Source organism: Chamaea fasciata, unplaced genomic scaffold (genome assembly GCF_029207755.1).
Source record: "Chamaea fasciata isolate MVZ Bird 193981 ecotype frontalis unplaced genomic scaffold, bChaFas1.0.hap1 SCAF_1, whole genome shotgun sequence".
NCBI lineage: Eukaryota > Metazoa > Chordata > Aves > Passeriformes > Sylviidae > Chamaea > Chamaea fasciata.
This window is the reverse complement of record NW_027094086.1, coordinates 62,341,637-62,356,261: the sequence shown is the minus strand read 5'-3', so window position 1 is coordinate 62,356,261 and position 14,625 is coordinate 62,341,637. Positions and strand designations below refer to the sequence as shown.

The 14,625-nt window shown below is 36.6% G+C and overlaps 1 protein-coding gene across 1 annotated transcript in view; it reads left to right on the top strand.

Moving 5' to 3' along the window:
• Positions 1-14,625, top strand: part of GABBR2 (gamma-aminobutyric acid type B receptor subunit 2) — a 458,172-nt gene that overhangs the window by 254,907 nt on the left and 188,640 nt on the right. The window contains exon 8 of the mRNA XM_066184941.1: positions 7,005-7,065. Within this exon, the coding sequence (XP_066041038.1) occupies positions 7,005-7,065 (61 nt within the window). The remainder of the gene's footprint in view (positions 1-7,004; positions 7,066-14,625) is intronic.

The window sequence follows — 14,625 nt, the reverse complement described above, 5'->3', positions numbered from 1 at the left end:
TTGCTTCTGTGTGTAAACGGAGTGCTCAGATGTTCGTAAATGATGCCTTTGCTTGCTGTGCTGAAAGAAATGCCATGATTGTGCTGTCTCATTTCAGCGTAGCTGTGTAAAATTGTTTAGATGCATCTAAATGCTAATCTAATGGAGCAGCTTAGTCTGGGCTTATGTCATTGTGCTGCCAACAGCACACTTTTATGCAGTGACAACTGATGATAGAGGATGCTGATGAGATTGAGGGAAGAAATTTTAACTAAAGAAATTCTGTCTGTTCCCTTTCTTATTCCTTCACTTTCCTGAAAAAGAAAGGAAAAAAAGTGAAGTTCTCCCTGAAATATGGTAAAGATCAGCTAGCAAAATATTAGTTAGAAACAGAGGCACCCTTCTGCACAGAAAGAGCATCTGTGTTTCAGTTCTACCTTTGTCAGGAAATAAATAAAATTGTAACAGGAGCCTATAGATGGAAGATAGGCAAAATAAAAAAAAAATCCCCTTTCCTTGGAAGAAGAGGCTGAATGGACTGGAACTCATTATTTAGAAGGGAGCGTAGTGGCAACATGATGAAACCAGGAGGTAAGGCTTCCAGTACTTTGTATTTCCACATAATCCTAGACTGAGGATGTATGTGGATGATAGGTACATAAAGATGTTACATTTCATTTGAAACTGTAGGTGTTGATCTTCAGTTTTCATTTCTTCCAGCCCAGCTGTGGAATATAACTCATTGTTGTCGTGATATTAGGAGATGCACAGTAGCTTTTTCTTTTTTTTTTTTAGGAAACTTGGTTTTGGGAAATGATTTTAATTTGAGATAGTCTACAGAAATAATTTTAAATACCAGGGATTTTTTTTTGTTAAATTTTGAGAAACTCTATTACTTATTCTGTAGGCATTTGAGGTAGACAAGTGCCAAAACAGAACACAATGGTTAATGCCACGGACTACTTGAATTAGCTGATGCTAACAAAGATCTTGGCAAATATGAGACACAAAGCCCATTTTTTTAATTAAAATTGCCAGATATTTTTGCCCAGAACAGTTTTTGCCACGGGGGAGGGGAAAAAAAAGGAACTTATATATCTCTCTCCTGTGTTCATTATTTCCAAATTGCCTCTGATGTGAACCTTTACATCTGCTTATCCCATACTTCATTCATATGAGAGCAGTTTCTGTAACCTATTTAAAAAATAATTAATATTTCCTGATCTCTGAGCTATCTCTGAGATATAATTTTCCATCTACCTGTCTGAATACCACGAGTTCACAGAAGCTATGTAAGAATTTATGAAGTGTTGCATGAGATTTGTAGATGGTCACATCCTAGTCCTCTGTTTCTAAATGAAACAAATCTATAAGTAATCCTCACTGAATGTAATTTTCAGAAGGTCATTACCTGCTGTGCAAAGGAATAATGCAAAAATCATCACTGATTTTTCTGTTTTAGACCAAAACCATAATAGATGAGTGCTGCCTAGTTCCAATGTTGAGGGACTTGATGAATGCCAATTCCTCATTCTTCTTTTCCCATCACTGTCATGAATAACAGATTTTTTTTTTTCTCAGCAAATTTCTTCCAGCAATTTAGCTTCCTTCTTCCACACTGTTTTTCTCCAAAATCAATGTTTTTGTGTGTGGGAAACTAACGTGTTTGTGAGTATGTTTTTAAGTGTAACACAGCATGCTTGCTATGGTGCAGATGGAGACTCAATGTATGGAAGTAAGCCTGTACATTTTATTCCTGCTATTTTATACCGGCTCTGTCATGGCTAGAAGAAAAGTTTCTGTTTAGATGAGAATGGTGGTATTGTTTCATTTAGAAAATGTTAGCCAAGACCAAGGTTTTATCTAAGCTTCACCCTGCTCTTTGTGCTGCTCTGCTGCTCTCCAGACAACCATGTTCAGTCACCCAAAGCTCTTGGAAAATGTTATAAGAGAGAAAACAGGCAGGGAAAAGACATCCCAATGAATTGTAAACGATTTCAGATTTTAGTGTTTAATCTTGAAAATTTTGAATAAAACACCTTTTCTGAAAATAGTCTTAAGGCCTGAAAAACAGCACTCACTGAGTCTGTTTTGATCAAATGTTCTAAAAACATTTTATCCACAGCAGTCTAAAGATATTAAATCATGGGCTGAGGAGAATTGTTGATTTGATGGAGCATTTTGATCTTCTTCACCCTCTGCCTTCTGCTCTCCTCTCGTTTATCCAAAGGTGATGGTTATTCTTTATCCCACAGGAGGTTACACCTTCACTGCTGTCTCCCTGGTATCCTCTCTTGCACTCTGCTTACATCTCCTGTGCTTAGCTCTTTGTCTGCATATGAATGAGTGATGTAACTAGGCTGAAAAAGAAGAGTTGTGCACAAGCTGCCTTCAGCTGGAAGCCTGGTGTTTTGTTTCAGAAGTGAGGTTATACTTGCAGAACTAAAAGCCTGTTAGGTAGAATAAATGATATTCCCTTTCTCTATAAAACACTACTGTCTTGGACATGAAGTTTGGAGGGTGGAAGAGGCTATGAATTCCAGTGTGTAGCTCTTCACTGCCCACAAGTTGCAGAATCAAGAGCCACAGAATCCCAGCTTGCTGCTTTGTGCATGTCAGGGAAGGTGTGTCAGTAGCTAAGGAGTCCTGAATGAGTAAATGGAGTGCAACATGTAAGTAGCAGGCTGTGTGGATTGCATGAAAACATAGAAAGTCTTCTGGAAGGATCTGGGGCTAACAGAAAGTGTCTTGCTCCCTTCCTCCTACCTCCTTCTGCCAGTACCTGCATCCTTCCAGGGCTCCTTTGTGCTGGCTCTGGTTCAGCAATTCATAAATAACAAATTGCTCACTTGCCAAAGCAGTAAAAAAAAAAAAAAAGAAAAAGAAAAAAATCCAATGAATGCATTTTGCTGGTTTAATAGGCCACTACAACTCACACCGGAGTCTGATGAATGCTGAGCTACCACCAGGTAGGTGTAGAGCTGTACAGCTAGGAGAAATGTGAGGGGACAGTAGGCTGCCCTCTGGGTGATAGCAAACCCTTGGGTTCCTTATCCTGGTATGCTTCACTCTCCTTGGCTTATACTTTTATTGCACATAGTCCAATAAGAAAACTGCAGTTTCAGAAGTACACCTTGACCTCAGCAGATGTCACAGAACTTAAAGAGACAGATTTAATTTTATATATTATATAAATATATAAAGAATATATTAAATTATGCAAAACATTATTTCAGTTGTCGTAGTTATCTTGCTGCCTTTCAGGTATTTCTGTATGCATTTATTTATATTGTTTACTTGATATCAAACATCTCAATCAAGTACCCCAAAAGTGAATGAGTTAATGGTTACTTTTGGAGCAGGTTTGACTGTGTTGTCTGAGATGTTTCATGGAAAGCCACTGGCTTTAAACACTGTTATATGAGGAGATGACTTGTCTATAGGGCAGAGTAGCCAAGATTCCTGGGCAATGAAGTGGAACTGAAGCAGTGTCCTGAAATGTATTGGACCATTGGAAAACACTCAGGGCACAGAAGTCCTGTGGTATTTAACTGTCTTGCATCCAGCTGTGGTGTTTCTGTCAACATTCTTATGGTCTTTCCTCTGATGAAAGGTTATTTGTGTTGCTAATTTAGCTTGAATGTATATTAATGACATTTTAAACCAGCAGTAAGAGAACAAGTATAGGCTGAATATATGATAAACACTTGAATAAATAGTTGTTCAGTGGCATGTGGTGGAAGACTGCTGAAGGAGGAAGTAAATATGGTCCAAAGCAGACATTTCTTGTAGGGATAGTACTGAAAATCATTAAGTAAATGCTATGCACTTATTTCTCTGTTTAGTAAATTTGAGATACTTGGCAGAAGATAATGCAAAGTAAATTAAATGATGATCGAAGTGCAGACTTGGCCATGACTGGGAGAGTAGTTAAGAAACCTATGAACTCTGGTTTGATTGAAGAAAATGAAAAAAAATGTAATATTAATTTAAAAAATCTGCTGGCTGTGGATTTCAGTGCATGATGAATAAAAGAATTCGTACTTTGGCATGGGTCTCTGTCCAGAGCTGAATAATAATACTGTCAAAGATAATGCAAAGAAAATTGTAATAAATGTCAGTGCTCAGAAAGAGCTAAATGACATGTTCATTATATAGCAAAGATACCTACTTTTTGACCACCAGATAAAAAATATAGAGGCATAATGTTCAACTTCTTCCAAGTAGAGACAAATGACTGCTGTAAAGACAGGGAAAATCCCATGTGTCTTAAGTAAGATTAAGATTGATGCTGTTGAAATGTATGGTCCAGTCTGGTTTTCATCATTTGTAAACGATCTTCAAGCACTATAGCTTTTTAAGGGAAGGGAAAAAAAAAGACAAGCAATTACAAGGGAAGCAGGTCAGAGTTGTATCAAAAAGCAAATGAACAAACAAATACAAACTAACAAAAACCTAAAAAACCCTACAACATAAGCTTCTATTTCTATTGTTCGATTCACTTAACTTGTAATGTGAGACTAATATTGTTTATACTTGTGGATGGTAGTACATTTAGGAAAACTAAATAAAGTACACCTTTGTAAGGTTGTATGATTAATTATGCAGCTGCAATGAATCCCAAATACAGAGATGTATTTGGGCCAAAAAAATTGAAATTCTGTGTGCTGTGGTGACTGTACACACCAGCAGCAGTATCCAGGGGGGGCCAGACTGTGCCAGACTGAACTCATTCAGCTCCTTTTCCACCCTAGGTTCACATTTCTGTCTGTTGGACTCCAAGCCACAAACTTTCTATTTCTTTCCCTTCAGCATTTCAAGGGTCATTGCTAGTGTGAGGATGCCTGTCCACAGCTCAAAGTTGGGCAGATGAGCTGGGCAGATTGGTATTTACTCTGGCATTCACTTTTACAACTAGTAAAGAAAGAAAAAATATAGATGGTAGGTTGAAGAAAATTAAATAGGCACCAAAACACCAGTGTGGTTTCTGTTGGTCTCCATTGGGATGACCTGTGTGTAATGGAAGACGAAAGCTTTGATAATTAACTATTTAAAATATAGTAAAATGTGGGGTTTGTTCTAAGCACAAGTTATTCACTTGTGCAGTTAATTTAAATTCTTGTTCAGGATCCAGGTCTTATTTTATATCTCTTGAAGTAAAATATTTACTTGATCAAGAAATATTTTTTGAATATGATGATCATGTTGTGAAGCTAGAATTAACGTTAATTCCATTATTTAATTCTCTACAATCACTGGTCCTTTTGCTAATCGATATCTAAATAGGCATATGTAACATCACCCAAAACACAATGGAAGGTAAAAGAGGATTTTGTGTGTTGCTATATTCACATAGATTTCATAAGATCTAGGTTTTATGGTGGATCGCACCATGACTGCAGTTTGTACTGGCACGTATGCTGGAGTGTGTGGTGAGGTAAAAAGAAAGGACAAAATAGTGCTAAGACTGACTTTTGGAATGTCACATATTAATGTATGTATTAGTAATATCTATTATTCAAAATCTGCCACTTTAAATAAAGAAAAAACACTTTTAGTAATTTATGGATCTCAAGTGTAAAGAACTCAACTCTCCAGCTAAATCCTATGGTATGTTATCTCAGTAGCAAAGAAATGGCTTGATGTGAGCTGTAGAACATCATCAGAAAATAGCTCACTTCTCATGCCATAAATCAGCACATAATTCCTAAAGACAGGTTTCTACAACGCTGATTGGCTTATTTCTCTACCAGCATTGCTGTAGTTTATAAAATTAAATTCAGCATTTTATTGTCTATTTATATTGCTTCTTTTGCTTCAAACATAATTCTCTTATTTTTTATAAAAGAGCCAGGAGACTGGGGGGTTGATTCTTTAAGTTTAGCACAATGTGGCTTACACTTTTTAAGGTTTCCCATTTATCAAAGGGAAATGGTGTTTTGTGGCTTGCAGAAAATGGGCAGGGAGAGGTGAGTGTGCTGTACTACAAAACTGTTGTACTGTTCCTGCCGGGACCTGACTTCAGTATTTCAGAGGCCTTCAGTGCATCCCTTCAGTGACCAGAAAATGTTATCCAAAAAGTGACGGGCTAGCACAGAGAAATGTATTGTAGCCTCACAGATTTACCATTTGGTTTCTTTTACTCTGGTGTCTGCCAAAACAAAGATTTATGGAGATGGTGTTAATAAGCCAAACCAGGGATGAAGTAGAACGGCAATCTACCTTGACAGCACTCTGCTCTCCACTACAGGTTCAAAATATTAAAAATACTTACCATGAATGAATGAAACGCTCTTCTTTCATACTCAATTATGAAATAGCTGAAGTAAGGAGGAAATTTAACAAGATCTCTTTTTTTTAATTTAATCCAGAAAGATGGTATAAAAAATGAGAGTAATTTCCTAGGGATATGTGGGAAGGTTTCAGCATTATATGAGCATTATATTGAGACATGACAGTGTATGGCACCACAAAGTAGTACTGACTTAAAGACATCACAATGAAAATAAATACTAGGACATACATGTTGGTATAGTACAAAACCAAGCCATAGGACCTGCTGGTATCCGTAATCTTGTAGGATAAATATATCAGAGAAGATAAATAGCTTCTAGAGCCATTTGGAGAACTATGTGATAGATGAATGAAGTGGAAAATATTTTCTTGTGTGATCTTTGAAAATTTTTACATATCCTTTGTAAAGCAACCAGTGAAAATCAGTTGTTTGCATATCTCTCATCATCTGAAATTCAGTAATTTGCTGGCATTATTGTGCTTCCATTTCCCTGAAATGAAAAGTGGGTGGTAACACTGGCCAACTTTCTAAGGCCATTTGAAATCTGTAGAGGAAGGCCTTAAGGAGATGTTCTTGAGTTATTTTGAATCATTTTGAATCTGCTATCTTCAGAGTTTAAACATTGCTTTGGTAATTTTAATAGTCAATGGAAAATTAAAATGTTAATGAAAAACTTGAGATATTATGAGAGATTTATAAAATTTTTAAGGTATTTATTTATTTTATTTAGGGTGAAGTTGTTTTCAGAAACGGAGAGAGGATGGGAACAATCAAATTTACACAATTCCAAGGTAAGTTGCAAACAATTTTCATTGTATTATGTATGCAGTTTCAAACTTTTGGGTCAGTTGAATTTGTTTCAGGATTTTTTAAATATGTACAATTATTTTGGAAAGGAACTGTTGCTCTGATCTTTTTTCTTCTGATGTTTGCATTTTTGTACTGGAGTTTCTTACAGACTTTCAAGCAATGTTATGGCAACTGTCCTTGTTTTGGAAACTGTTCTTGATGTTTACATACCTCTCTGGAGGAAGGACAATTGATGGACTTCTAGTTTGACCAGTGGGGTCAGAGGTTTCAGCCTCATTGTCCAATATCTGGTCACTGTCCGGAACCTATATATACCCAAGGAAAAAATAAACTGTCTCTCTTTTTGCTCTGACACCTGACTGAGTGACTGTCATTCTTTTCATGTCCGTCTAGCGACAAGGAACTGCTTGGAGGATACAGAAAGAAACCTAATAAGTTTTTCTTACCTGTTTAAAATGCTGTGTTCTGAACCTTGAGTGCTGTGAGGTATTTCCAAGAATTTTTCTTGATGACAATCCAAATATTTATAGAAACTACTGATCTATAGCAACCTGTAGCTGTTTAAAAAGCCTCACTGGTCAGCTAAGTATCCACTTATTAACACAGTTGTTTCTTAAAAATTAATGTGAAATTGAATTTAGAAAGGATTTTTGTTGTTAAGATCTTTCAAGTTAGCTTTTGTGCCCTCTGAAGACTCACTTTTGACATTCTGCAACTGCTTGCTAAAAGTTGCTTCAGGAGTCAGTCCCTCAGCGTGCAGAGGACACAAACTGCTGACCCCATCCCTTGGAGGCAACGTGCTCCACAGCACAACTCCCCAAGCCTGCTGCATCCTCTCAGCCTGAGCTGCTCCCGCAGGGAATGGTCTCAGCGGCAGAGACTGCAAATGAAGCCGCAGGGATTTGTCAGGGGCCATTTGCAGCCAGGATGAGGCTCTTGCTGGGAGAGTTTTCTGCAGAAATGGTGACTCATGTTGTAGTTGTTTCTGCAGTTTATAGAATGCAATTCATGTGGTTTTTTCCTAGGCTGCGATAAAACAGGAGGTGATTGTGTTTGGATGGTCTTGTGAGGATAGGCGTAAGCTGGCAAATTGTTTTCATGCAATGAATGGAAGAGAAGCTTGCTCTCCCTTTGTTTTCAGGAGAGCGCTTTAAATGTAATCCTGCTGACCAAGTTACAAAGGCTCATTCTTTAAACAGAAATTGTCTGCTGTATGGACATTATTATTAATGAACAGCAATGCACTTGAGAGGTTCTGTTGTTGCTCATTCTGAATTACTGGATCAATCTTCAGAATTGCTCTTGCTTTCACAACTGTAAGTGATGCTATTAACTCCTGTTCCTGGAAGCATTTTGACACACTAAAACTTTGCAGACATCTCAAAGTAATGTAATTTAGGAGTTCTCGCTCAACACTAATGATAAATATTGATTGCTTCCTCTTCTTCCTCCCCACACTTTTTTTTTTTTCATAATAGCCGTGTTTACAGCCACATGAAAGAATCATGAGAAAATTTTTACAAGAGGTGTTTATTCCTTGGAAGTCCAGAGGAGCTCTAATGCATTTTGCCTAAGGTAGCTACATGTACCCTCCTGGGACACCTGAACAAGAGGGAAGTTTGGCATGTTCCCTCTGCACATTACGGATGTAATTTGGGATCATTGGGCGGTGCAATATAGATATGTTCTGAACTAATCCAGAAGGGCAGTAGAAGTCCAGGATAGCTGATTTTTATATTGATTTTTTTTCTCCAACCATTCAAACTGGGGTTCTTTATAATATTTTCAGTTTCATGTCAGATACTATTTAACACCAGTGGTTTTACCATCATCTGAAATATTGTTAGTTCAGTAAAAAAAACCAGGAGATAGCCACCCCTGTAAAATCCCTTTCAACTGCAAAATTACAATTTCAGAAGTGATTCAGGCACATACTCAGTATTTTGATCATCAAAAAAAGATTTCCAATTAACCTACAGAAAAAAAATAACTCAGGCATCCTATGGAGAGATGCCAGACAAGGGCTGGATTTCTACTCATGCCAGCAATAGTCGGTTAACACATCTTAAGGCTCATCTCAAGTTTTGTTTACTTTTTCACTCATTTTGGAAATAAAGAGAATCTGCAAAAATGTATGAGAAATTGAAATAAGTATAACAACAAAGGTGAAAGTTTTCATTTTTTTAACTACAAATGATAATCTAAATGTTATCAAGGATTTTTCTGTTCTTCTTTTATTGGTATTGTTTTTGTTTGAAACTTTTATATTCAATACTTGTGGTATAATTGTAGACATTATTAATTTGTTCATAAGAATCCTTTCTTGCTTAGGAAACTTTCTGAAACATTCTCATTAACTTTTAATAATTCTTGGACTAATGGGAAAGTTCCTAGTAATGTAAAGAAGTTAATTAAGTCCAGTGCTTAAGATGGTAAATGGGCTTTTCCTTTATAGTTATAGCTGTTAGGAGTGATCAAGCATGAGACAGATATACAACTCATTGGATAAAGAGGGTTTTTTAAAGAATATAATACAAATCATGATGATTTCAAGGAAAAAAGACCACATCAAAGATGGGTTGTAGATGCTTTTGTGATTCTGTGTTAATCTGTGATTCTGTGATTCTGATTCTGTGATTCTGTGTGTGATTCTGTGTAAGATTAATTGTAATTATATATATAGCTTATATTAAATGTACCAGTAGCTTTTTTATCCAAACATAATAATTAGGAATCACCAGTGTAAGTGTTCCATACTTCAAGAGTCATTTTTTCAGCTACGCAGCTTTATAATTCTTTAACAATTTGAATGAAAGTTGTCACAGTTGTTCACAGTTGAAGTAATTCAATGCAGAAAAATAAAGCAGATAAATAGGTAATCATATATCAGAATATGGCCAAAACCTCTTTTCCTCATTTGCTTGGGTAGAGAAATCAGCAGGGCAGTCTCAGGAGCTAAGTGTTCTGTTCTTTTCTGGAAACTTTTGTTTTAACGAGACTATCTGCAAACATTTTGGCTATGGAAAAAGCAGACATGCACATCTGCCAGACGCAAGAGAAAACCAGCCTGTCAGGGTTCAAGGGGTAACTGCAGTACGGCTGACACACTGTGATGAAATTCTGAATAGCTGGTTTAATTTTGGATCTAGATACAGTTTTTCCCAAACTCATGCTAGTCATGCCTCTTTTTCAACTTCTGTGCAGTCTGTTACTTTTGCAAGTGGTCAAACAGATGGTGCCAGAGATAGCTGTGACCAAACTGCTTGCTGCTTTATAGATCACAAATACCTCCCAGGAATTATTTAGTATACAACAGAGAATACAAAGCACACATAATAACATTTTCTCCCCCTCCCTTACTGGTAAATAAAGGACAGACTGTTAGTTTAGCTGAGTTTAGCTTCAAAAATCCAATTGATGTTTGAAGTTGTCATCCTTCTGAATGAATGGTGATTTTTTCCGTGGGTGCAATTAAGGAACTCTTCTCATAGTCAGACATGTAGTTGAAATAGATGGTCCAAGTATTTTGTCCAGTGAGAGTTCAAAAAGAGTCCTGACAACTTTTGTGGGTGTATCAGGGAGCAAGGAGGGCAGTAACCAAGCTGAGATTGTAGATTGCTGTGATTCGGGGAGGTTTCAGCAACAGATCTATACCTGTCCTTCAAAATGTTTCACTTTGGTAGATCCTTTCTGGTTAGTCTGACTGGAGCCTAGAAGGCACTTTGCTTTCAGTCAGACTCCTATTTCTGTCGGGCATTGAAGAAAACCTAAGAGACATCTGTGTTGGAAGAGGTTAAAAAGGAAGATCAAAGATTTGTAAACAAATACAAATGAAATGTGCAGAAATCGTGCCTTGTGTGGATAGGAACAAAAGTCTGTGGTACTACATATTGGAAAAAACTTTAAGGAAGTGGGTGATCACCTGCTGTGTCTTTCTGGGAAGAATTTAAGTGTTTCAGCTCATTTAGCCAAGTAATGTGGTATGACATTTGTTAGTGTTGAAAGCTGATCTGTGCACCAGGCGAGAGGGAGAGCATGACTTGTCAAGTGTAACACCTTTGGTCTTGTCAGAAAAAGCCTTACTAAACTTCTGCAGTAAAAGCCCCAGATATTCTTCTCTGAGTTTAATCAGAAGAACTAGACAAACAAATCTACTCTGCAGTCAAGAGGAAGGTACTCAAAAACCCCGGATTGCTTTCCTGGATCCTCAGTTCATCTATAACTTGCTCTCCAGGGTCATCAATCCAACCCTGGAAAAGTTTCCTTCTATTATTCTAAATAAAGACTAGCATACTCTTAACTACTGTTCTTCTTACTTCCACAAAGACTTATGTAAATAATGAGAGTAATTGCCTTTGAATATTTTTTTAATATATAACATCTATCTAGTATATAACCCAAAGAACCAGTCTGTGGATTTTTTTTTCTGTGATAATGTTGAAGGAATATAATCCAATGAATAGAAAATATTTAGGAAGAACTCTGAAAACTCAGACATATATATGTATATGAAAAATGTGGTGTCACGTATCCAGAATCAGTGGATCCATATTTCACTGCTTCTGCAAAAAAATTTAAAAGTCAGAATAAAAAATCCTTATAAATATTAAGATTTTTAAGATTAAGGAATACCTTCAAATACCTAGATATGAATTTAGAGAGAAAAGTGTGTAAAAAAAATCAGAATTCTATTGTTTGAGCAATTTTTTATTAATGATCAATAAATAATTGTTACTGTCATGTAATGAGTAATAAAGATGTAAATTAAACTGTGGACTGTTTATCCTGGGCAGAGGATTCTGAGCTGGATTCTTCTGGAAAAGATCACCTTATCATAAAAAACTATAATTTTTCAAGCACAAAAAGGAATTACTGAAGAAGTCAGACAGCTTACTTCTGACACATCCTAACAGGAGCTCTGGATTGTAATCACATGAATGTGTATTTTGTAGACTTCGTGCTGTTCCGTACGCAGTCCATTTTTATCTCCATATGACTAGTGTACTATATTTTATTGTAGTACTGTAGTATCATCTGGCTACAACCCCCATGCCATGGGCAGGGACACCTTCCACTAGACTGTGATCTATAAAATCTATCAAAGCATCCAGAAAACTGATTTAAAGTCCCATTTCAATATGGAGAGGTATACCAAATAGAACTCTGAAAGGGTGTGGTTAAATCTGGAGTCACTAAATATTGACTTTACTGATTAAGAAGATGAACTAGAATATATAATTATCAAAATGTACAATGGTCTCTGGGAGAGTCCGCAAGGCCAAGGGGGACTAGGCAAGGATTCAAACAAATATTAAGAATTTGAAGAAGAAATCAGAAGAAAAAGAATGCCGGTTTTTTAGGTCGAATGTCTGATGCTACACTGGGAGAAAACTTCCGGACAAACACAAAATGGAGAACAATTCACCAGTTCATAGTTATACATAAAAAGGACTAACAATTACAGTAGATGAATGAACATGAATAAGCAAAAACTCGAAAAAGTAAAAAAAAGGAATTTTCTGCACTGGGATGTAAAACTAATAGTATCCTTTTAATCTCCCTGGTGCACCAAAGGCTATAGCTAACTACTGTGTCCAGCGCTGATTTAAGAAAAATGTCTAGAGCAAAGAGAAGATTAAGTACATACCTCAATACAAAAAATGAAATATCTAGGCTGCTTGGAGAAGATGGTCAAAATGCATGACAGCTACTGATAAAACTGTTTCTTGTCCTGTCCTCATCATCTGGCTAAGAATTACGAGACTTGAATAGGAGTGGAGATTTGAGCCAATGTTAGGAAAAACTTCTTAATGAAAAGGATATTGAAACACTGGAATATATATAAAATTTCTGTATTTGGAAGTCTTGAAAAACAAGTTAAGCAGACACCTGAAATGCTGTAGACATATTCATTTTGCCTTGAGACAGACAGATTACTTCTATTACATCTTGAGTTCTCTACTACTACAGCTGTATTTCTTCTGGGGCTGTTACTCCTCTGCAGTGTCTATAATGTGATTCTGGCACTTTATTTACAAATACTTGTCCATGTTATGCTATTAATACCACTTGTTATACTTCTCTGTATTGTTTCTAGTAAGACGCATAGGATGGGCATGTAACCCTAGACTTGTGATTAGTTATTTGTAGGGAGGAAACATAAAATTTAATTGCTCCTCCATCTGTTCTGTGTTCTGTTGTTTTCTTTTTTCCTTTAAATCCAATTTATTTGAATGTAAATCTTTTGATCCCTCAGCCAAGTGAGTATCAAAACTGCTAATGGGTGTCAGGGCCACTCACCCTCTGTCTTCTGGACTATCAGTCTGGATTTTTTTTCTATGTTGTACAAGAATTTAGCAAGACAAATAGTGAAAATCATTACCATATGTATCTATCAATACAAACAGGTGAAAATTACAGTTCTCCTCAGGCAGAAAGTGAATTGAAGCTGGGATTTCCCAAGCATATGATGAGTCTACCTTATGGGTGGGTATCTGTATCAGAACAGGTGCATGGTTTACACTCTGATATCCAAAAGGCAAGTGTTTTCATGTCTGTTTGAGCTGGAGGGTGTCTTTGGACCATAAGGTTTAATCATTGCGCATGGATTTATTGTCTATCAATTTGTCATGTCTTTCATTAATCCATTTTTACTTTCAGCCTTCAACAGATCTACTGGCAATGAGTTTCACAAAATAATGATGCATATAATGATTAAAGCCCTTCCATCTGTTTGTTTTAGATCAACTGTCTTAGAATTTCACGGGGCATACCCTGCTTCTTGTGATGTGATAAGCAGTGAATAACTGTGCCTTAGTTTTTGCACATCGTTCATGTTTTACAGATCTCTCTTTTCAATGAGTCTCTTTAGAAATGCAAGTCTTTGTCATCCATTTAGTTTTTTCATAATGTAAGAGCTGCTCTATATTTCTAATAAGCCTCTACTTTTCCTGTGGGTGCTTTTGCTTTTTTTTTTTTTTTTTTTTTTTTGGGTGCCAAATGACAGCCATCCACAGCTCTTAAAGATCCACCTTGATAACTCTCCTTTGCTGAATGACCTTTCTGCATTATTTTAACGGCTTTCACAATATTCTGTCTTGCCACATTCATCCTCTTTTTGGCTCTTTGGCCAACAATGAGCACAGCACTGATGTTTTCAAAGAGCCAGCCGCAGTAAGTCCAAGGCCTCATCCTGGATGTCCTTAATTACTTAGTACCAACAGCTGCATTTGTATATTTGATATTCATTTTCTCTTGTATGTTATGCTGTACCTCACTAGCACTGAAGATCACCTGTAATTTTATTATCAGTATTTCATTCACCTTTATAACTGTCCTCTGTCAGATGAAACCATAGAGGAGATTATATTTAATATATGTTTGTAGCTGTTTTCCCCTTTTATTGTCAGATTTTTTTGTCGCATATCTGAGGCAGAACAGAACAGTTTCTATTCTGTTCCATACCTACCAGCAGCAATGTTTCCCCCTGTGCCAGTTATTTCTCTTGTAATCTGTTGGCATTTTTTATTAGGAGTTGGGGT